Source organism: Cibotium barometz, chromosome 64 (genome assembly GCF_041138505.1).
Source record: "Cibotium barometz isolate CiBa-2024 chromosome 64, ASM4113850v1, whole genome shotgun sequence".
Classification (NCBI taxonomy): Eukaryota; Viridiplantae; Streptophyta; class Polypodiopsida; order Cyatheales; family Cibotiaceae; genus Cibotium; species Cibotium barometz.
The window spans coordinates 19,091,731-19,112,082 of NC_141109.1; the positions used below are offsets into that span (position 1 = coordinate 19,091,731).

The 20,352-nt window shown below is 43.1% G+C and overlaps 1 protein-coding gene across 3 annotated transcripts in view; it reads right to left on the minus strand.

Moving 5' to 3' along the window:
* The window catches only part of LOC147603410 (U6 snRNA phosphodiesterase-like protein), a 51,893-nt gene extending 40,918 nt beyond the window's left edge, over positions 1-10,975 (minus strand). For 2 of the 3 annotated variants that reach the window (XR_015265616.1, XM_086796570.1), the window contains exon 1: positions 10,702-10,975. Coding sequence is in view for 2 of the 3 variants with exons in the window: in XM_086796570.1 (XP_086652696.1) it covers positions 10,702-10,918 (217 nt within the window). In the remaining variant the exon portion in view is untranslated. The remainder of the gene's footprint in view (positions 1-10,701) is intronic. The other variant, XM_086796569.1, reaches the window with a different exon arrangement.
* Positions 10,976-20,352: the final 9,377 nt, after the last annotated feature.

Genomic DNA, 20,352 nt, shown 5'->3' on the forward strand with positions numbered 1-20,352 from the left:
ATCATAGCATCATGAGAATGAGTACTCCTGTCATACATGTCAAGCTTATACAAGCCACTACATAATGTCCCAGAAAGCATAAGAGAAGCTGAATCTCTGCTGTCATACACTGAGCAACAATAGTCACAAAACTGAACTTTAAACCCAGATAATGCAAGGGCTGAATTAGAAATGAGATTCTTCTTAATGCTTGGTACATATAAAGTGTCACAAAGAGTAAAATTGTTCCCATTACATGTTGTTAGCTCCACATTGACAATGCCTTTAATGGAGCAAGAGGCATCATTGGCACACATAACTATGCCACCTGGAGGTGAATCCTGCACAAAGTGGCAAATAAATCCCTACAACAATAAGTGATGTGCTTAGAAGCACCACTATCAAAATACTAATCTCCAACTGAGATAGACATACAAGAAGCAGGCAAACTGCATGTAACCACTAATGCATAGCCCTCATGAGCAAAGTTAGCCTCTTCCTTAGTGTCCACTATGCCAGCCAAACCTTGCTGCTTCTTTTTCTTTTCACTCTCAATGCACTTCCTGCATTCCTCAATGAGATGGCCAGGTTTTATGCAATAGTTCCATCTCTTCTTTTTCTTGGTTTCACCCTCTTTAGACCAGGTAGAATCTGAATGGGCATGTGGCTTTCCCTTAGACTTACCACTAGATGTACCCCCAGATTTACCTTTGTTTCGATCAAAAGCACCAAATGCCTAATCAGCAGAAAGCATAGTAGTCTTGTTAGAACGAGACTGCTCTCCCTGCAATAAGAGAGTCACTAACTCATCAAAGGTATACAAGTTTGGATTACCCTTCATGAGTAGACGAAGAGTAGAAGCAAAACCCCGATAGGATTCTGGCAAACCCTGAAGCACTGTAGATACAAGTGAATCATCTAGAATGACCTCATCAATGTTGATGAGCTGCTCTCGCAAACCCTTGATGCGGGTAGGAACTTGTCCATTGAATCACCCTCATCCATATGCTCAGACTTAATCTTCTTACAAAGATAGGCAACACGAGACTCATTACGAACCTGTGATACAAAGAAGCAAGTACATCCCATGCACCCTTAGCAGAAGTGCATGAACGAATGTGCAGTATAACCTGCCTTTTGCATGAAAGCGCAATCAAAGCATGTACCTAAGCATCCTTCGCATCCCATCTTAGCTATTCTGGAGTGGGTGGCAAAGGTGCAGAAGATGTAGCACCACCTGAAGATACATCATCACCTGCATCAATAGTCCCTGAAGTATTTGCTGCTCGTGCAGGTACAATAGGCCTGAATCAGCCCCTGATACATAGACCCACAAATTCTTTGCAACTAGTACATGTTTCATCATATATGCCCACATAGGATAGTTGGTGCCATCCAACTTATCATCAATGGAGAGCATACCAAACAAATCACTAGTATTCCCAGACATGGCTGTCACAAATGCGTACAAACAGGTAGTGTGACTGAATCAAGGCAAAAATCTGCAATCCAATGTTGAGACACCCGAAAATTTTGGGAAAATGCCCCAAATGCGTCTTTATCACCTGTTCCAATGCTGTAACACCCAAAAATTTAGGGAAAATGTACCAATGCCGAAGAAATGTAACTGTAATACCAAAAATGATTGCAAATATCTCTAGTAAACCTGCAAATAGTGTTAATTTTTTAAAAATCCGCAAATTTCTAGTGCAATTATGCACCAGATCTGATGAAATCAATGCCAATGTATGCCAATGTCGCAATTTCAGGCTCACTGATGAAAAGCCCCAAAATTAATGCTGTCAATTTGCTAATTTTTCAGCAATTTCTATAATATTTGACAAAAATTAGAAATAATAGCAAATATTTTTACTGGTTACTGGTGGCACTTCTTTTGAGGAGACAACTGCAGTCGAGGGTGTTTCAGTAGATCTGGAGCAGGTACAAGCGGCGTTGATCACGGGCGGCACTGATCTGGAGCAGGTACAGGTGACGAACTGCAGATTTTGGGCAGCACTAATCTGGAACAGGTACGGGCGGCGCAGATTTGGATCTAGTACAGGCCACGCAGGGCAGCACAAGGCGAACAGGTCGGCGCAGGGCGGTGGGCAGTCGCAGACATCACAGAGCAAGTGCAGGGCAGGCGGAGGCAGATCAGCACGAATCTCAATGCTGGGCAATGCTCAGCACAAAACCAATGCACACAGCAGGCACCTAATGCAACTGTTGGGGTTGGGGAGAGCTTGCATGTACACCACCACACACACACACACACACACACACACACAGTGAGCTTGAACAAAAAACGTGGGAGAGCTTGTTACTGGAAAATTACTCTATGATAATGAAGTACAAAAGTACAATGAGTACAAATAATAGCCTAGGGCAAAGTGCCCAACACACATAAGTGTGTTCACACGGGAAAAAAACTGTCCAGCCACCACAGGGAAAAAGTGTCCGTGAGTAAGCTATGTTCACACCTCAACTAGTCGGGAGGGGACATGACCAACAAATGGTCCTGGTATGCCACCTATAAAGTGCCATTGCTTGATAAACAATCTAGCAATATCTTCAACAACAGTCACATTAGCCCTACAAGGAATAAGCATAACAAATTTGCTAAAAGGATCAACAATCGTCAAACACTGCGTATTACACTTACCCGGACTGAGAGGCAAGTTCGTCACAAAATCCATTGAAATGTCTTAAAAAGGTCCTTCAAGAATAGATAAAGGCTTTAACAACTCTATCTTCTTCTCATGAGGAGCTTTCACTTTTTGAGAAACCAAACATTGTTGCACATGAGTGAACACGTCTCGTCTCATTCTTGGCCAATAAAATTACCACTCTAACTTCTCCAAAGTCAAGTTCATGCCCCTATGACCACCAGTAACGGCATCATTGGCATCATTGAGAAAAGTTACTTGTAACTATTTCAATACACAAAGTCAACCTTTGTAAAAAAAGCCAACCATCACATATCAAGAAATGGCATGGTCCTATGGCATCTAATGCCTGTTCCCATTGGGCATCAAATTCCACAAAATCCGCGTACTATGGTTCATTTCATCTCGTCTTGAACCGGCAAATTCCATCCGTGTAGATTGAATATGGGACACGGTTCCTTTTCTGCTCAAGGCGTCAGTCCACTAGGTTGGCCTTGCTCGAAAGATACTCCATCATTCCAACAAACTGCCGAAAAATCTTGTTGAGCGTTCGATAATCTACGCAAAGCCTGGAGGATCCATCCTCCTTTTTCACAAAGAGGATTGGAGCTGCAAATGAAGACACGCTAAAGCATATGAAACTGGATTGCAACAATTCTTGGAGTTGATAGTCTACCTCCATCTCCATGGCCTTGCTCACACGGTATGGAAACTTATTGAGGGATTTGGAACTTGGAAGGAGCTCAACTTTATGGTCCTCCGGTCTAGATGGGGAAAGTTTGGGAGGCAAGTTGTCCCGAAGAAAGATCTTCTAGAACCGAGCATGTAGAGCCTTGTACTTATCCGAAGCACTCATCACTGCTTGAGTGGTCCGAACGTAGATCACCGCACACTGTACCCCTTTTTGAATCTCTCATTTAGCCTGGATATGGCTAATGACCATCCATGGTTCACACTTCATGATAACGGGAGCCTTTGACACTTTTCAGATAATCCAAAACGTGTGCTGGTCCCAATCAATGTCGAGGGTGAACTTATGAAACCACTTGGTCCCTAAGATAATGTCTACACTTACAAGAGGAGCAACCATGAAATCGCACACAAATTCTTTGCCTTGGATGACTAATTTAGCCTGGCGAGCTTCAAACTTGATGCTCGTTGTCGTTCTCGTGTTAAATCCCTCCACTTTCTTATCTACTGAGATCAACAAAAATCAGACTCGCTCAACGGCGTGTTCCATCACCACGTCCTCTGTATTGCCGCTGTCAAACAAGGCGACTCCTCTCCAACCACCTATGTAGCAGCTAGCCAAAGATCTTGAGCAATTCGTTTTGTCCTACTCCGGGTCATGGTTGCCCTTTTGCTTATCTTCGAGCTCCCTACTGACAATGGCGCCAACCGAAGGTGTGGGAGTTGGAAAACTAGCAACAACCTAGGGGATCGGTATGGGAGGCTGGCTCACCACGGCAATTGTCAAGGCTGGGGTGGTAGTCTGAGCAGGGATCTTCTTAGGGAAAACCTTAGAAATGTGTCCTTTTGTATGACAAAAAAAGCAGCGCCCCTTCTTCTTGTATTGTTCCTGCTCTTCAGGATTGATCTTACCACTTATCTTGCTGGCCAGAGCCTTCTGATATGGAGTACGGCGAGGTCCATTGTTCAAGTTCTTGGAGCCAAAGGCTCCCGAAGTAGACCCTAACTGTGTCTGCTTCTGGCCCTTGCCAAAGGCAGTGGCTGCCTTGGCTACTCCGGGCAAGGAGGTCTTTGGTTTTCTGTCGTCATACTTTATCTCACCACTTTGAGCAAGCGAAAGTGCCCAATCAAAAGTCTCTAGTTCAAACATGTGCACATCCCCATGGATTAGTGTCTCCAAATTGTAGAGGAATTGTCCTCGTTTGTCTGTATCCGATTTCTACAAATGTAGAGCCCTGTGAGTGGCTTTATTTGCAAATTGGAGGCAAGGTAAGACATTCTCGTGCAATCCCCGATACTCGTCCTCGAGTCGCTCAAGATAATGAGGCAATAGAAACCGCTTCTTGAGGTCAGTGAGATGAATTGGTCCCACCAATAGTAAGCAACTCCATAGTTGGAATTGACATGGGCCCAATGAGTCCACCATAAGATGGCTTCCCTCTCAATGTAGCAACTAGCTAACACCACCTTCTCTATGTTTGACTTCCTACCAGCAGCAAAGTAGGCTTCAAACTGATGAATCCAAGAATACCGAGATGTTGCGTCGAGTTTACCGTTATACTTACTAAAATTCATCTTCCCATGAAGATGAGTATAAGAAGTGGTGGGTAATGTCCTTGCGTCAAGAACTGCAAGGTATCACTTGTGCTCCACGTGTCAACGTTGGTCCTCTAGTGCGCCAACGCGGGATGCTACTTGTGTTCAAAGCACTACCTCACGAATCTGCAATCCATGTAATGCACGGAAATGCTATGTTAACTCCTCAAGGGAGATAGCCGAAGCATGGGTCAAGGAACGATTTTGGTGAAGAGGAGGCAGAAATGGGTGTCGAGGTTTCTTGAAGAGGTATCCATTTCTCGAAGGCCTTTATAGAAGCCGTATGTAAGTCCAGTGGGGCGTGCCGTGACAAACTCAACCACGTATCCAAAAGATAATGATAGAGAGAGAGAGAGAGAGAGAGAGAGAGAGAGAGAGAAGAGAATAGAGATCTTGCACATTACACCACACTGAGCGGAAAACAAGCCCCACCCACTTTCAGGAATTTATTCAGGAACAATCCACGGGCACGCTGGCCAAGATCAATACCGTCAATAAGTACAAAAGCAAACCAATATGCCGATGTAGAATCCCTAAGTCGAAGTCAATGTCGAGGCACGAGATCTCTGATGCTAAGCACACCACGAGGATGACCCATAAGAATCTCTCACCAGGCTCATACCAGATCCCATATCCAGATCCAGATCCAAGTCCAAGTCCAAGTCCAAATCCAAATCCAAGTCCAAGCCCAAGTCCTAATCCAAATTCCAAGTCCAGATCCAAGTCCAAATCAAGATCCAAGTCCAAGAATCACTCGCTCATCCCATGAGTAATCTCCACAACTCCCACAGCCTTGTCGATGAAGAAAACCATGGAAAAGCTCTTTCTCGCAAGAAAACTGATATAACATCTGTTTTAATGGTTTTTGGGTGATAAAAACCTCCAAAAAGCAATTTCTACAATTTTTGAAGCAATTTTAGGGTTTCTGAAATTTTCAGTCCGTACAGTTCTATACATGTCCGTACAGCTCCGTACGGCTGAACGGATCTGTGCAACAGTCGTACGGACAGATGATGACGTGGCACTACAACTGATGAAGGCGCTCTGAATCAGCGACGGGCAGCGATGAAAAACTCCATGATTTGGTTCATGATCAAGTAGATGATAATGGAGAAGATGATCTCCACGCTTCAACGAAGATGGCAACGCGATGAAGAGGTTCCTTTTCCACTTGATGCTCAAGAGAGGCTCATGCTTCTTTTATACTTAGGGAAGCCTTGATTTTTGCCAAAAAGTGATGCTTTTGCTTTGCTTTTGACTTTTACTTTGCTTTTGGTCTTTATAATAGTAAAATATTACTCAACTTTACTCAAAAGTTCTTGTTTTGCTTTTCTAGCTTCAGGGCCTTGCTTCTTGGACCTAGAGCTGCTTTTTGAAAAAGCGTCTTTTAGCTTTTTGGTCCGGCTTAGTCTCCTCTTTCCAATGGTGCCCTTGGCTCGCGGTCAACCTTGTTTGACTTTTTACTTTTTCCTACTTTTTGACCAAGAATAGTGCTTTTTCTTAATCAAACCTTATGGACCTTGTCCCCATGTCTTCTTTCACATATCTGGTGTCCGGGCATAGGTTTCATCATGTGAAATAGAGCTAGGAGGGCCAAATAGTTACATTCCCTCCCCTCTTATATCGCAGTTGTTCTCAACTACGGACTGCAAGTGTTCCAAGCACGTCGATATGTTCCATGTATATTCATGTGTTCCAAGAACATCATGTAGATCCATATGTTTCAAGGTATTGGCCCCATTTAGTGAGCTTGTGCATCTGGTCTTTCCTCGTATATGTGGTGTCATCTACTCACCTGGCAACATCTCAATGCCTTATCTTTGACGAATGGCTTTGTTCTTGATGTTACTTCTTCAAGGCCAATCACATGTGTTAGATATAATAAATGCATACTTTGTCACAAACGGGCACGTGTATACGGAACCAATTCACTACCAAAACAGCATACATACATCAACCATTCCTGGCATATACATGATTACCATCATTGTGAAACATTACATGAGCATATACATCCTGCAAACATAAACCAACTTGCACATGACACAGCACTAGGGACTGAAGTTGGGACAGCCCCCCCCTGATGTATCTTTATTACCAACACAAGTATTTATATGTACAAGATGCGAGTGCCCGAAGAATACACACTCATCCAACCAACACCAGATTTATCCAACTCTGAAAACATAGGTAAACACATTACCTGCAACTCCTCGGTCAACAACTACTCCTATTGCAACACCCTCGGTCACCAACCTCACAAAGGGGCACGTGTATACGGAACCAATTCACTACCAAAACAGCATACATACATCAACCATTCCTCCCTGAAGTATCTTTATTACCAACGGAAATATTTATATGTACAAAATGCGAGTGCCCGGAGAGTACACACTCATCCAGCCGACACCAGATTTATCCAACTGTGAAAACATAGGTAAACACATTACCTACAACTCCTCGGTCACCAACCAAGGTCGAATAAATTGGGTTAAATGTGCACACTTACCACCTGCAAAACACGTAAGGAAACCATATGAGTCCCAAACAGGTGTACACACGCGTATCCACGGGTTGTCCAAGCGTCCCCGGTGCCCGTGGACATTCGTAGGCAAAATACTGAGCAATGTCCAGGCATCAAAAACAAGTCATCAATGCATGTGCAACTCACATACATATGCTGGTGCACAAACATAGTGGATGAAATCTCCCAACTATCATCTTGTACATCCAACTAGTCCGTTCACAAGCGCCGTCCACACAGCACCAAAAAGTACTCACCAGGGTAACCAGCCTTCCATGAGTCCAGAGTCACTCACGAGGGTTACCACCCTTCCATGAGTTCATAAATCATGCCAAGAACTCACACCACGATATCAATCCTTCCATGGAGCCCTTCCACATGTATTCAATCATGACATCGTTCTAGACGTCTGCCAAAGAAGTGGTGACATACTTACCTTCTGTAAAAACTAGATAGAAGCTAGTCAACAAACAAGTATGCATCATTTGCATCTACTGGGTACTCCAGGTACTGGCCACGTAGCCTAGAGCCCAGTGGACTATCACATGCCATAAATCCAAGCATTGTCCACACAGCAAAAACAACACACAAAGTCAAAGAAATTCAAACATACATCAGTATGCAATGCACAAGTAATGATGCTCATGTTCATGAATTATCATGTGTAGTTTCATCGGAAACCGTGCTGAGCTATCTCGCTCCTGAGGGACACCACTCAGACTATCACTCAAGGCCATCTGGTCACCAGGACCGCCTGAGAATTCATTAATAGCCATCTAGGCCATTTGGTCGCATCAAAATCCAATACAATCATCTTGGCCATTTGGTTGCAATGACCACCCGACAATCACCAATACAATCATCTAGGCCATCTGGTCGCAATGACCGCCCGATTGCGAAGTCCAATGCAGCCATCTGGGCCATCTGGTCGAAATGATCACCCAACTGTGAAGTACAATACAGTCACCTGGGCCAAATGACCGTCCGACTGTGAAATCCAATACAGACATCTGGGCCATCTAGTCGCAATGACCGCCCGACTACGAAGTCCAATACTACATTTGGGCCATCTGGTCGCAATGACCACCCGATTGCAAAGTCCAAGACATCTAGCATCGTTGCCGTCAATGGGTCATCTGGCATCGTTGCCTCCCATATACAAATCTCATTCTGGCATCGTTGCCGTCAATGGATCATCTGGCATCGTTGCCTCCCATATACAAATCTTAAAAATAGCCCTTGAGCCAATCGTGAAGCTTTTTGCCAAAAATATGACTCTTTTTACAAAAATAATCAATCCTTCTAGAGGATGTTCACACACATCTAGTGTGTACCAAAAACAATAGTGAACCTCTAGTTCACACCCACTACACCCGTGCACATCGGGGTGCATAAATATACGAGTACAAATAAATGGCACACGGCCAACCAACAATAATGAAATATAACTCATAAATGTCGAGGCGATGTAAACGCCCATGCATATGACAAAATTCGCGCGACACCTCGTTCAATGACCCTCGCGCGTGCAACACCTCGTTCAATGACCCTTACACACTCATGCCCGTGCGACACCTCGTTCGGTGACACTCGCACAAGTACAACGCCTCATTCAACATCCTTGTACTCATCACCTATACTCAACAAGTCAACATGTTAGGTGAGGCAATCAAACACCAATATCAACAACACTAGCAATGCGTACACATGGCATCACCTAATCACAGCATACATAGCATAGACCCGCAAAGCATATGCCAATCACACTTACAATGTAGTATTTAATATGACATCACTCACGATACTAATTGCAAGCATGGCACAATGGTCAGATGGGCGTCCCCAATAGACCATAGAGGGCCGATAATGTAACATGATGATAATTTTAAAAAGCCCCAACGCAAATTTATGATGATTTATATCTCGCGATTGATCTGTTGACAAATTTATGTAGATGTGGCTTCCAAACCCCAAAAATTCACCAAAACCCCCAATTCCGGTCTTCAGCATGCTAACGTAATCCTTTGAGAAGGCTTGTAGGCATCGATTAGAGCCGGAAACAAAAAAGCCCCAAATTTTTGCTAAGCAACATTCTCAATTTTTTCTAAAATTTAAAAATCTCCAAATTTTTGCAAGCAAAATGATAATTCTAAAGAGCTCCAAATTTATGATGGTTTATATCTGGCAATCGATCTATTAACGAATTTATCTAGACGTGGCTGCTACTGCTGCTCACATGGGCGGCTCTGCCGAGCGAGCGTTAACAACCACCACATGAGCGCAATAAGGCTGAGCACTGGTGGAGACAAATTTGCAAAGCGAGACAAGGCAACCGACTACGGAGCTAACGGCAATTCTCCTCAACAGGAGGTGACGACAGCAAGGCGAGCACCAACTATTGAAGTCGGCAAAGGGTAGCGCAAAGATGACACATTTCAAGCTTATACGACGGAACCAGCAAACAGAGTACCAACAGCAGATTACGGGAGCTATGACAAAATCGTTGACTGACATAGTTTTTGGTGGAACCTTACGACAAAAGCGACAGAGTATGCAGTTGACCTCTTCTTACGAACAAAAACGCATAGCTCTGATACCAATTGAAGGTCCAAATGGAAGCAAGAGAGAGGTTATGGACAGATACACAAAGATTAACAACATTTAATCAAAGAGATTAACAAAGAGATTAAGAGAATAAACATGAATTAGGAAAAGGAGTTGTGGACAAGCATACTTTTATTAAAGTTAATGCCCCTTTTATTACAAAACTTGGCTTTAGCCCATGTTGCTAAGTAGCCACACATGTGCCAAGTGTAAACCTAGATGACATGTGTAATGCTAGTTGTCCTAGTTGGTGTCATTTACTAATAAGTGCTCTAACACCATCTCAAAGTGTGTTTCTATGCACTTTATTTAATCTTAACCTCCTCAACACATTTCCACTACCAAAGTGTGAGCATTTCCAAGAAATTCTTCACAATAATGCCATGTGATGTGTACAACATCGGGAAACCCTAGTCTCAGGTATGTGGTCCAACCCTAGTCTCAGGTATGTGACGTGTGTGATGCTCCACACGTGCCAATGGCATGTGCTACTGCATGGAGTAAAGAGTCTAGAGATGAAATTCTTCAATATGAAAAAGGGAATCAATAATTGAAGCGATTTTCTGAAAGCGAAGCTTAGCTTCTGCCAAAAATCCATATGAAAGTTTTCGGTTGACGGATATTAAATAGGTGGCTGCTTACACGAATTTGAAGCATTGAGGAGGTCAGGCGGCGGAGGCGGCAACGAGAAAGCGGACGAGCAGGGCTTGTCGTCGCCAGCAGGAAAGCAGGAACCTTTTAGCCTGGGGTTATTCCGAGCCGCTTCGTCTTCTGCTTCCGATAGCCTCGACTTATTCGTCTGAGTAGTATCCGACTCACCCGAGTCACTGTCGGAGGCGTAACCTTGCAGGGCCTCCATGCCTCCGTTCAGTATGCATATTGAGAAAACGTCACTAGCGTGGCATTAATAAATATGTAAGGTATACCTTGAATAAGGTAAGAAAACGTCACTAGCGTGGCATTAATAAATATGTAACGTATACCTTGAATAAGGTATACCTTTCACCCCCTCTCACGAGCGTCTACACTCTAGCCTTCTCGCCGCCCTCGTCAAGCCTACTCGCCCTCCTCAAACCTCGTCCAGTAAAATCCTCACGGAACGTCCAACACTTCCTACCTCCTCTCCCTGCTCTTCCCTCTTCTCTCCCCTTGCCCACTACATCCGTTTCTGCCATGGCCCTTACGCAAGATAAGTGTTGATTTCCTAGACCTATGCGACACACATAGGTATTTCTCCGACGGCTTACTACAGCGCTACACCCCCTTGCTCTCACACGAAATTACACCGCAGCCCAAGCGATCCTCAGCCTCCTTCACAAGCGGGTGCGAGACCCCACAACAACTTCTCGCCGAGAGAGAGAGGGAGGGAGAGAGAGAGAGAGCCCTGATCAGATTACACCGCAGCCCAAGCGACCCTCGATCTCCTTCACAAACGGGTGTGATACCTCGCAGCAACTGCTCGCCATGAATAAAGACGTGGAGAGAGAGAGCCCTGATCGTCGCGATGGTAGGTGCATGCTGCCGTGGCTCCCAACCAATTAGAGAGAGAGAGAGAGAGAGAGAGAGAGAGAGAGAGAGAGAGGGAGAGCGTTGATCACCACGACAGTAGGTGAATGCTACCTTGGCTCCTAGTTAGAAAGACACCATATTACCATACGCGAATGTAACCACGCGCTGACACGCGTAGTACATGCGCGCAACTACAATAACTAAGGCATTAACATGAAGATACTAGAATATTCTATATTAAATAATCAAACTTCAAAAAGAAACATCATAGGCACATATTGGAATACAAAGGGTCGATCCGATACAAAGAGTCAATCAGAATACAAAGGGTCAATCGAAGGGATTTTTTTCTCTTTTTTTTACAAATCCAGGATTTCTTTTTCCTTGTGTCTTGGTTGTCCATGGTTAATAGATAGATAGATAGTGGCACAACCCCCTCTGTGTCACAAGCATCACCCCGCAAGGTGGTCCTTCCATCTCACCATGTAACTCCGCATCATCGAATGCATCATCACTTAGGCTCGGCTCCATAGCCATTCCCTCCATCTCGGTTCCATGATCACACCGGCCTGGCTTAATCGGCCTGTCGGCTCGGCACGGCTCATCGTCCCATTGGCTTCGCAATTTCCATCATTTTTCCTTCCATTGGTCCGATTTTCGCAACAACATTCATGCCAGCAAGGTGGGGAGGGCTATGGAGGCACGCAACACAAGTAAACTGCGACACCATTGCGGGAGGCCTAACGTGCCTACCCAGTGCGTAGATGTATTTCTAAGTGCCTAGATATGAGCATGTGCTACGCCTCTCCTTTGCATTCCATCCCCATCATATAGGTGCATGAAGCTTGGTGCAAGCTAGGATCCCCCCAAAGCCCCCCCCCCCTCTCTCTCTTTGTGAAATTTACACCCTCATCAATTGATTTTTTAACTAGAGTGAGTGTCTTCACCATCTCCATCATCTATGTGCCTACATGGAGCTAAGAAAAAGAAAAGCGGGAGGTCTTAACATTTCCTTTATAGCCATCAGCAAAGTCAGTGTCTAACCTAATACAATTGTGCATATTTTTGTATTTTTGTCTATTTTGGCCCGAACTATAAGCCCCTGCTTGAGAGTCACTCGATTCCCCCCAATCTTGTCTGAGTCAAATGTAGATGTCAATGTAGAAGATGAGGACAAGGTTTTCCTAGTTAAGTCAAGCCCTAGCTATCTTGACACTAAGATAAGCTTTGTGTGTTCTTCGCCATTGATTCCTTGAATCCTTGGGTACATCTTGAGCTTGTTGCTCTGCTTTGACCTGTTTACCCTGTAGTGCAAAATTCCTCTTGGACAAGAGTCCCCTAACCTTACTAACACAAGCTTGATTTGCAAGATTCTTATCCCTTCTGTCTTCTTCAACCTTGTTCAAGTTTCTTTGACCTTTATGTCTTAATGAACCTATTGCGCTCATGGCCCCAAAGTCCTCTTTCTTGAGCCTGCTCTAGCCTTCATGACACCACCGTGCATCCTATTTACCCTCTGTAGCTAGGTGTAGATGCTTCCCACAAACCAGGCGCGCTGCCCTCAACTTCAGTGAACACCACCACTTCCATCTTAAACATTGCCTGGCCCAAGTCTCGCTATCTGACTTCAATGAGAGCAAGTGCCATCCTTCAAGTTCCTCTTGGTAATGTGTGCCCTCGTGGTCTTGCTTTGACCTCATTTAGCACGTTGTTGTACAAAGACGATTTACCCTCCCTGAATTTCTCCAGTTTGGGCCGTCATGGACCTCAAAGTGCTTGTGACACCTTAGAGCCTATGGTTGTGGTTCTAGTTGTGGTGTGACCTTTTGTGCACTTTTGACTGCATCACGACTTTGATTGGACCACTATTGGTCCTCCTCTTCTACTCTTGCCATAACCTACGGTTGTTGGTGCCATCTTTGGTCTTACCTTGTTTTGTAGGAAAAAGGGATTATTAGTGCAACTCATGGACTTACCCTCTCTTGAAAGCTCTCTAAACTGACTTTGGAGTATCATTAGATTTTCGCGACTTGGGGCTCTTTCTTGTTAGCTCCAAAGTTGATTTATGAGTGTACAGCTCGTCTACTTAGTATTTCCAACCTTGTGATTTTGCTTAAGATTTTCGGCTCGTGTGCCCCTTACATCGTTGGTTTCTACTACCTTTTGTGCTCACCTAAGAAAACCTGTTAGCTCAAGCTTCATTGACCTAGTCCTTTGAACTTCCTTGTGAGCTTTACTTGCCCGACTATCAACTTGTTGAGGACTCCCCCTCATCGACACACAATTTTAGCAAGAGTTTCAAGCTGCCTCGCTTCAACTCTTCGTTCAAGTTTTTTCTTTCCCCGCCATATCATGTTCTCTTTCCCAAATTTATGCTTTGACTGTTAACCCTAAATGTAGCAAGAATTTATAGTCGCCTTGCTTCGACTCTTTGAACGAGTGTATCACCTGTTTTCTCAATCCATGTTGGGCATTAAGCCCCCTTATGTCTTCATCCTTTAGTGCAGCTTTCTTGTTTCCTTTTCTTCAACTGATACTATTCCCATATGTTTTTGAAAAGAAAATGGTGGCTTCATTGCCACCATTTCTTGTTTCCTTTTATTCAACTGATGTTGTTCCCATATGTTGTTGAAAAGAAAATGGTGGCTTCATTGGCCACCACAAGGCTCATCATGGCCTTAGTGGATGCATTGTTTCTTAGCAAACACATGTGGTTTGAATGTATGAGCATATGGGCATTGAGCTAAAATCAACATGAGGCAAAGACATCAACAGAGGTGACAAGGAGAGATGGTGTGGGAAGCCAGATTGACTTGGAACAAGTAATTGGCCGAAATGAAGAGTCTATGAGCTATAAGGAGGCAAAAGAATAGGGTCGAAGGTGGCATGACACAAATGGTGGCTTCATTGGCCACCACAAGGCTCATCATGGCCTTAGTGGATGCATTGTTTCTTAGCGAACACATTGTGGTTTGAATGTATGAGCATATGGGCATTGAGCTAAAATCAACATGAGGCAAAGACATCAACAGAGGTGACAAGGAGAGATGGTGTGGGAAGCCAGATTGACTTGGAACAAGTAATTGGCCGAAATGAAGAGTCTATGAGCTATAAGGAGGCGAAAGAATAGGGTCGAAGGTGGCATGACACAAGTACAAAGAAACGGGAGGCTAGCATGAGGCAAGTATAATGGATTGTAGTGCAAATAAGACTTGTTCTTGTGTATGTGTAGATACAAGGGAGTAGTTGCATGTGAAAATGAACGCCATAGCATACTAAACTGTGAGGGGTGCATAATGTACTCCTCCTAGGGGAAACGACATGTGAATGAAACCTACAAGGTCAAGCAAAGGTGAAATGTCAAAAGATATTGCATAAAGAAAACAGAGAAGCAACAAAGGGGCCATGTATGTAGTTAGAGCGACCGGTTATGGACCTGGAGCACTAATCTTATAAAACTTTATGTGGCATGGGACCATCGTTTTGGGCATGGTACCAAGAAGAGATGAGAACAAAGAAGAGTAGAATGGAAGCTGCCAAGACAAGATCATTTGGGGAAAATATCAAGTGGCAATGTGTTCGCTAAGAAACAATGCATCCACTAAGGCCATGAGTGATGAGCCTTGTGGTGGCCAATGAAGATCTCTTAAGTTCTAAATTCGTACATGTCTTCATGGTTCCTTTGTCAAATGGCATCCCCTATTATATCGAGGCAGCAAGGATAGCCTTAAAACTTTGTAGTCACCTCAGGACACCTCCTTCGATCTTGTCATTGCGTTCCCAGCCCGCAACCACGAAGTTAGGTGTTGTAGTCCATAATGTGCCACTGTATCTTCATTACATGCCTTCACCTTTTTGCTTCAAAGCTTCTTCTTCCATGGTGGTATCTTCATGTGAGATCCCAAGCCCACTGTCCTTCACCTTTTTACTTCAAAGCTTCTTCTTCCATGGTGGTATCTTCATGTGAGATCCCAAGCCCACTGTCCTTCTTATTTGAAACGTTATTAGCCCCACTAGAACCCAAAGTTCCATGTCTCTCTGTGATTTAACGCATGTGCATTCTTTGCCAAAAACTCAGCTGGAGTTGCACCCTAATACCTTACGTTGCATTCAACCCATCATTCCACTTGCCAAATAGCTTACTAGTCAACTTTGGATTTTCCCAAAACAAACCATATATCTACATTCTACTCAGAAAACCGATCACTTCTCATACATAACATATCCCCTAATACCATCGTTTGGGCTAATATTCGGAGTTGCCTTGGTATTTAAGCTTCTGCAAAACTGGAGTGACAAGCCCGACCAAGCATGCCATCTTGTACCCTACTTCCACACGCTCATGATAGGTATATGTAACCATGGGCAAATTCCTTCATCTTGATGCTCAAAAACTCTGTTTTTTTGTTGCGGTTCGTTTTGTATCATCGGCTCAATGGTCATCACATAGTCTGCTCAAGTCATTGTTTTTATGTTTTTCCTATTTTCTTGTCGTCTTGGCATCACATGCCCCCATGTGGGCTTCCCAATGATCTTTGCTCTGATACCAAGTGTCATACGCCCAAAACATGGCACCCAAACCCAACCTTCCCATCGACAACCCATTGAGATCATGTGTTCCACCTTGTGAGGTCACACCCCTCTCATGTGTCCAGCCTGGCTCCATGCAGGCTTAGGTCATTCCCTCCATCTTGGTTCCATGATCCTGTCGGCCCGGTCTCGTCGGCCTGTCAGCTTGGCACGGCTTGCCATCCTAGGGACTTCATCATTTCCACTATTTTTCCTTCCATCTCAATCATGTTTCTACATTAGCATTCACACTGGAAAGGTGGGGAGGGCTACCCCCAAAGGCATGCAGCACAAGTAAACCCGACACCACTTTGGGAGGCCTAACATGCCTGCCCAGTGCGTGGGTGCATTTCTAAGTGTCTAGGCATGAGTATGTGATGTGCCTCTCACTTGCACTTCATCCCCATATAGATGCATGATGCTTGGCGCGGGCTAGCATTTCCCCAAAGCCCCAAAGGTCTTGGATAGAAATCCCAACCTCACACTTTGGAGGCAATGAAACGTTGTTGTATCCACAAAATTCCATGTCGCATATATCTTCTATTCTATCTATCTGTTCCATGTCACATCTATCTTCTATCTATCGTCTATCTTCTATCTATCATCTATCTTCTATCTATCTTCTATCTATCATCTATCTTCTATCTATCGTCTATCTTCTATCTTCTTCTATCTATCATTTATTCTATTAACGAGAGATCTCTCCCCTGACACGTGGCAAGAGGAGAGACTGTTAGGGGAGTTAAAGAAATGTTGTTGTATCCATAGATTTCCATGTCACATCTATCTTCTATCTATTCTATTAAGGAGATATCTCTCCCCTACCACATGGTAGGAGGAGAGACTATTAGGGGAGTCCCCCATGTGGTAGGAGAAGAGCTCCCCTCAAAATACACTGCTCGATGTTGATGCCTTGACCTTCACATTTCTTGCTCCCTAGAAATTGACACTTGGACCTTCACACTTCGTGCTCGCTTCTCAATGTTCATGCTCCACTCATCATTACCTCCACACTCCACACTTGGCTCAATTTTATCCGCTCTAGACCATGCTTGCTCTAGCTCTGACCACAACTCGCTCTAGCTGTAGGTTTGACCATAGCTCAGTCTAATCCATCTTCTCTAGACCATGCTCGCTCAAGCTCGCCTGCTCATGCTCTAGCTCAATGCTCACTCAACAACTCCTTGCGCTCTAGACCACCATCCATCACTCAAGCTCAGCTCGCTCAATGCCAAATTGTTGTCGATGGGGAGCGTATGTAGCCGCTACCTCTTTGTGGTGGCCAAATTGTTGTTGGTGGGGAGCGAGCTTCTTCTAACTGTGTTGGATCCGGGCATCATTAGGTGGACTCCTCTTGCCCATCGTGGGCACGCTTCTAGATTCAATTCTTATTTTGGTGAGCTATGCCCTTACTCTATCCACGTTGTGTTTTTGAAAAAGTGGTGATGTATCGAGAGGGAGAGAGAGATAATCAAATACACATGTACATATGTGTAAACATATATACTCTTTATATATACATACATACATATATATATGTGTGTGTGTGTGTGCTCTTTATATATATACACACACACAATATATATACTTATTTGTTTATATACTCTTTATATATACATATACATATATTCTTTTTATACATACACACAATGTGTGTGTGTGTGTGTGTGTGTGTGTGTGTGTGTGTAGTGTAGTGTAGTGTGGATTAAATATATATATATATATATATGTATTATGCTATGTATGCATATATGCATGTATTCTTATACACACACACACACACACACATGCATAGACACTTTTTTTCCCCTTTTGGGTGAAACCACTGTTTTATCTTATAATCGAGAATCCTCGAAGTGAGAGGCTCTCATTAAAGCACATCTAAGAATAGTGGAAAAAACACTTCATAGTTCCACTGATTAATCTATTGTAGCTCAAAACTATCATGCAAGACTGACATAATGATTGACAGAAGTATACATATTTGTCGAACCAAGGTTATACAAACATCTCATAATTACCATATAGCCATATTATCCATACAGCCCAATATCTCGCCCAGGCAAAGAAAACAGCATATTCATGTAGTCTAGAAGGATATCTTCCAAACGTCCAAAACATTTTCCCAAATGTTACCCTAGGAAATCTTGTTCACATATTTGAAAATAGACGATTCAAAAAATCCCTTATGTGAGTGCATGCCCATAGCAAATGATAAATACTCTCCATCTCTGATGATTGCACCGTAAACAATTTGGAGCCATAATTTTTCGCTTTGTCAAATACTCTCCTACCGGGAGCATTCTCGTGTTCCTTTGCAGCCATTTCTCCCAAGGGCTATTTGTAGAACCTTGTGGAACTAAGGAGAAATCTAATCCTATTCTTGTTCTTCACAAAGTGACTCCTTATTCTATAGCCATATATTTGTTACTATGAAACCAAGGTAGTTATGGGGCTTTCCCATGTGTTCCTATCAGCTAGGTAGAAAGCATTGTTCACGTCTTCAAGCTCTTGTTTTTGAGTTGCAAGAACTGTTAACTAGTAAGCATAGCATATCAATGTAAGACATTGTTATCATCTAGCTCTCATTTCTAAGCTGGAGGAATTGTTGACCAGTAGGTGCAACACATCAACATAATACAGGGCTCTCACTAAGTGCAGGCTGCATTTACTTGATCCAATCCCTCTTGTTTAACAATTTGCTAGACTAATCCCAAATAGACATGATTGGTAAGCCAAAACTACATAGAAACTACAATGGTTGTGGATTCCTCACAAAAAACTGAGCAACTTTCATATTTAACTTTTCTTCGGATTCATTCGTTAATGCCTCCATCCAAGGCGATGAAGGCGGTGTACTCTCAGAGCCGAGTTCAGCCCGGAAGCTGTATGCACATCACTGGCTTACATCTAGTCCCCCACATGATTTCGAGTCTCAAAGTAGAGTTAGGCAAGGATTGCAAGGATGAAACGAGAGGTATGCATGCAACTCATGCTTTGATGATATATTTGTAACACATGTATATATTTGCATGTGATACCTTATAAAAACGCTTATTATTTGAATGTTATTTTGTCGTTGTTAAGGTATTTGGAGTGGAAGTTTGGATTGAGTGTTGAGTACTTCCTAAAGTTGAATAATAGGAGTAAATTCTAGGTACGATACTTTTCATATTTTTGTGAAAGAGTTTTTCTAAGTTTTATTTGTGTAGTTGTATATATGCCTTTTGTGCATATTTTGTATGTCAATAAATTTTTTGCAAAGTTATATTTATGAGTGTGTGTGTGTGTGTGTGTGTGTGTGTGTGTAACACAGAGAGAGAGAGAGAGAGAGAGAGAGAGAGAGAGAGAGAGAGAGAGAGAGAGAGAGAGAGAGAGAGATCATTAAAATTTATGTAAAGCTATATGTATGAGTTTCTTTGTGTGTGAGTGCATACATGTGTGTGTGTGTGTGTGTGTGGGTGGGTGTGTGGGTAAGAGCTCTTTTGAGTTACATGTATGTCATTAAATTTTCTATAAGGTTATATGTATGAGTGTCTTTGTCTTTATGTGTGTGTGTGTGTAGTAAGAGAGAGAGAGAGAGAGAGAGAGAGAGAGAGAGAGAGAGAGAGAGAGAGAGAGAGAGAGAGAGAGAGATGTATATACATACATCTACATAGATAGATAGATTATGGAAAATTTTGATAGAGAAGTGGTTTCGATTTTTTAAACTTAGTTGGATATGAGGTTTTTGGTGGAAACGGTAAGGTCAAGTACTTTGATAGATCCTCTCCAACCAATTTTCTTAATGTAACAAGGAATAGAAGAAATAATTGTAAAAAATCAAGTGTGCATGTGGTAGTCGACAATGTTTAAATTGCTTTGATGCAAGGCTATATAACATTGCCCAAAAAAATGATGATATGTTGATACAAGAGACTCAGACTAAAAGAATGCATTTGATTACATTGAGAAGGAGAACTTGAGGATCATCATTCGAGAGTTAGCTTGCATGCATATTCATAGGGAAAAGGGCACAACACTATGTCAATACACCTGAAAGATTGAAACTAAGTAGAAGTAAATGTTACAAAATTGTTGGGAATAGAACTTCTTTGAGAGTGATAATGAGGGAAATGGTAGATAAAGCTAACTAGGGTGAAATAAGAAGTGCAACACTTAATGGAGCTAATGAGAGCTTGCATGCATATAGATAATTGAAAGGACACAACACTA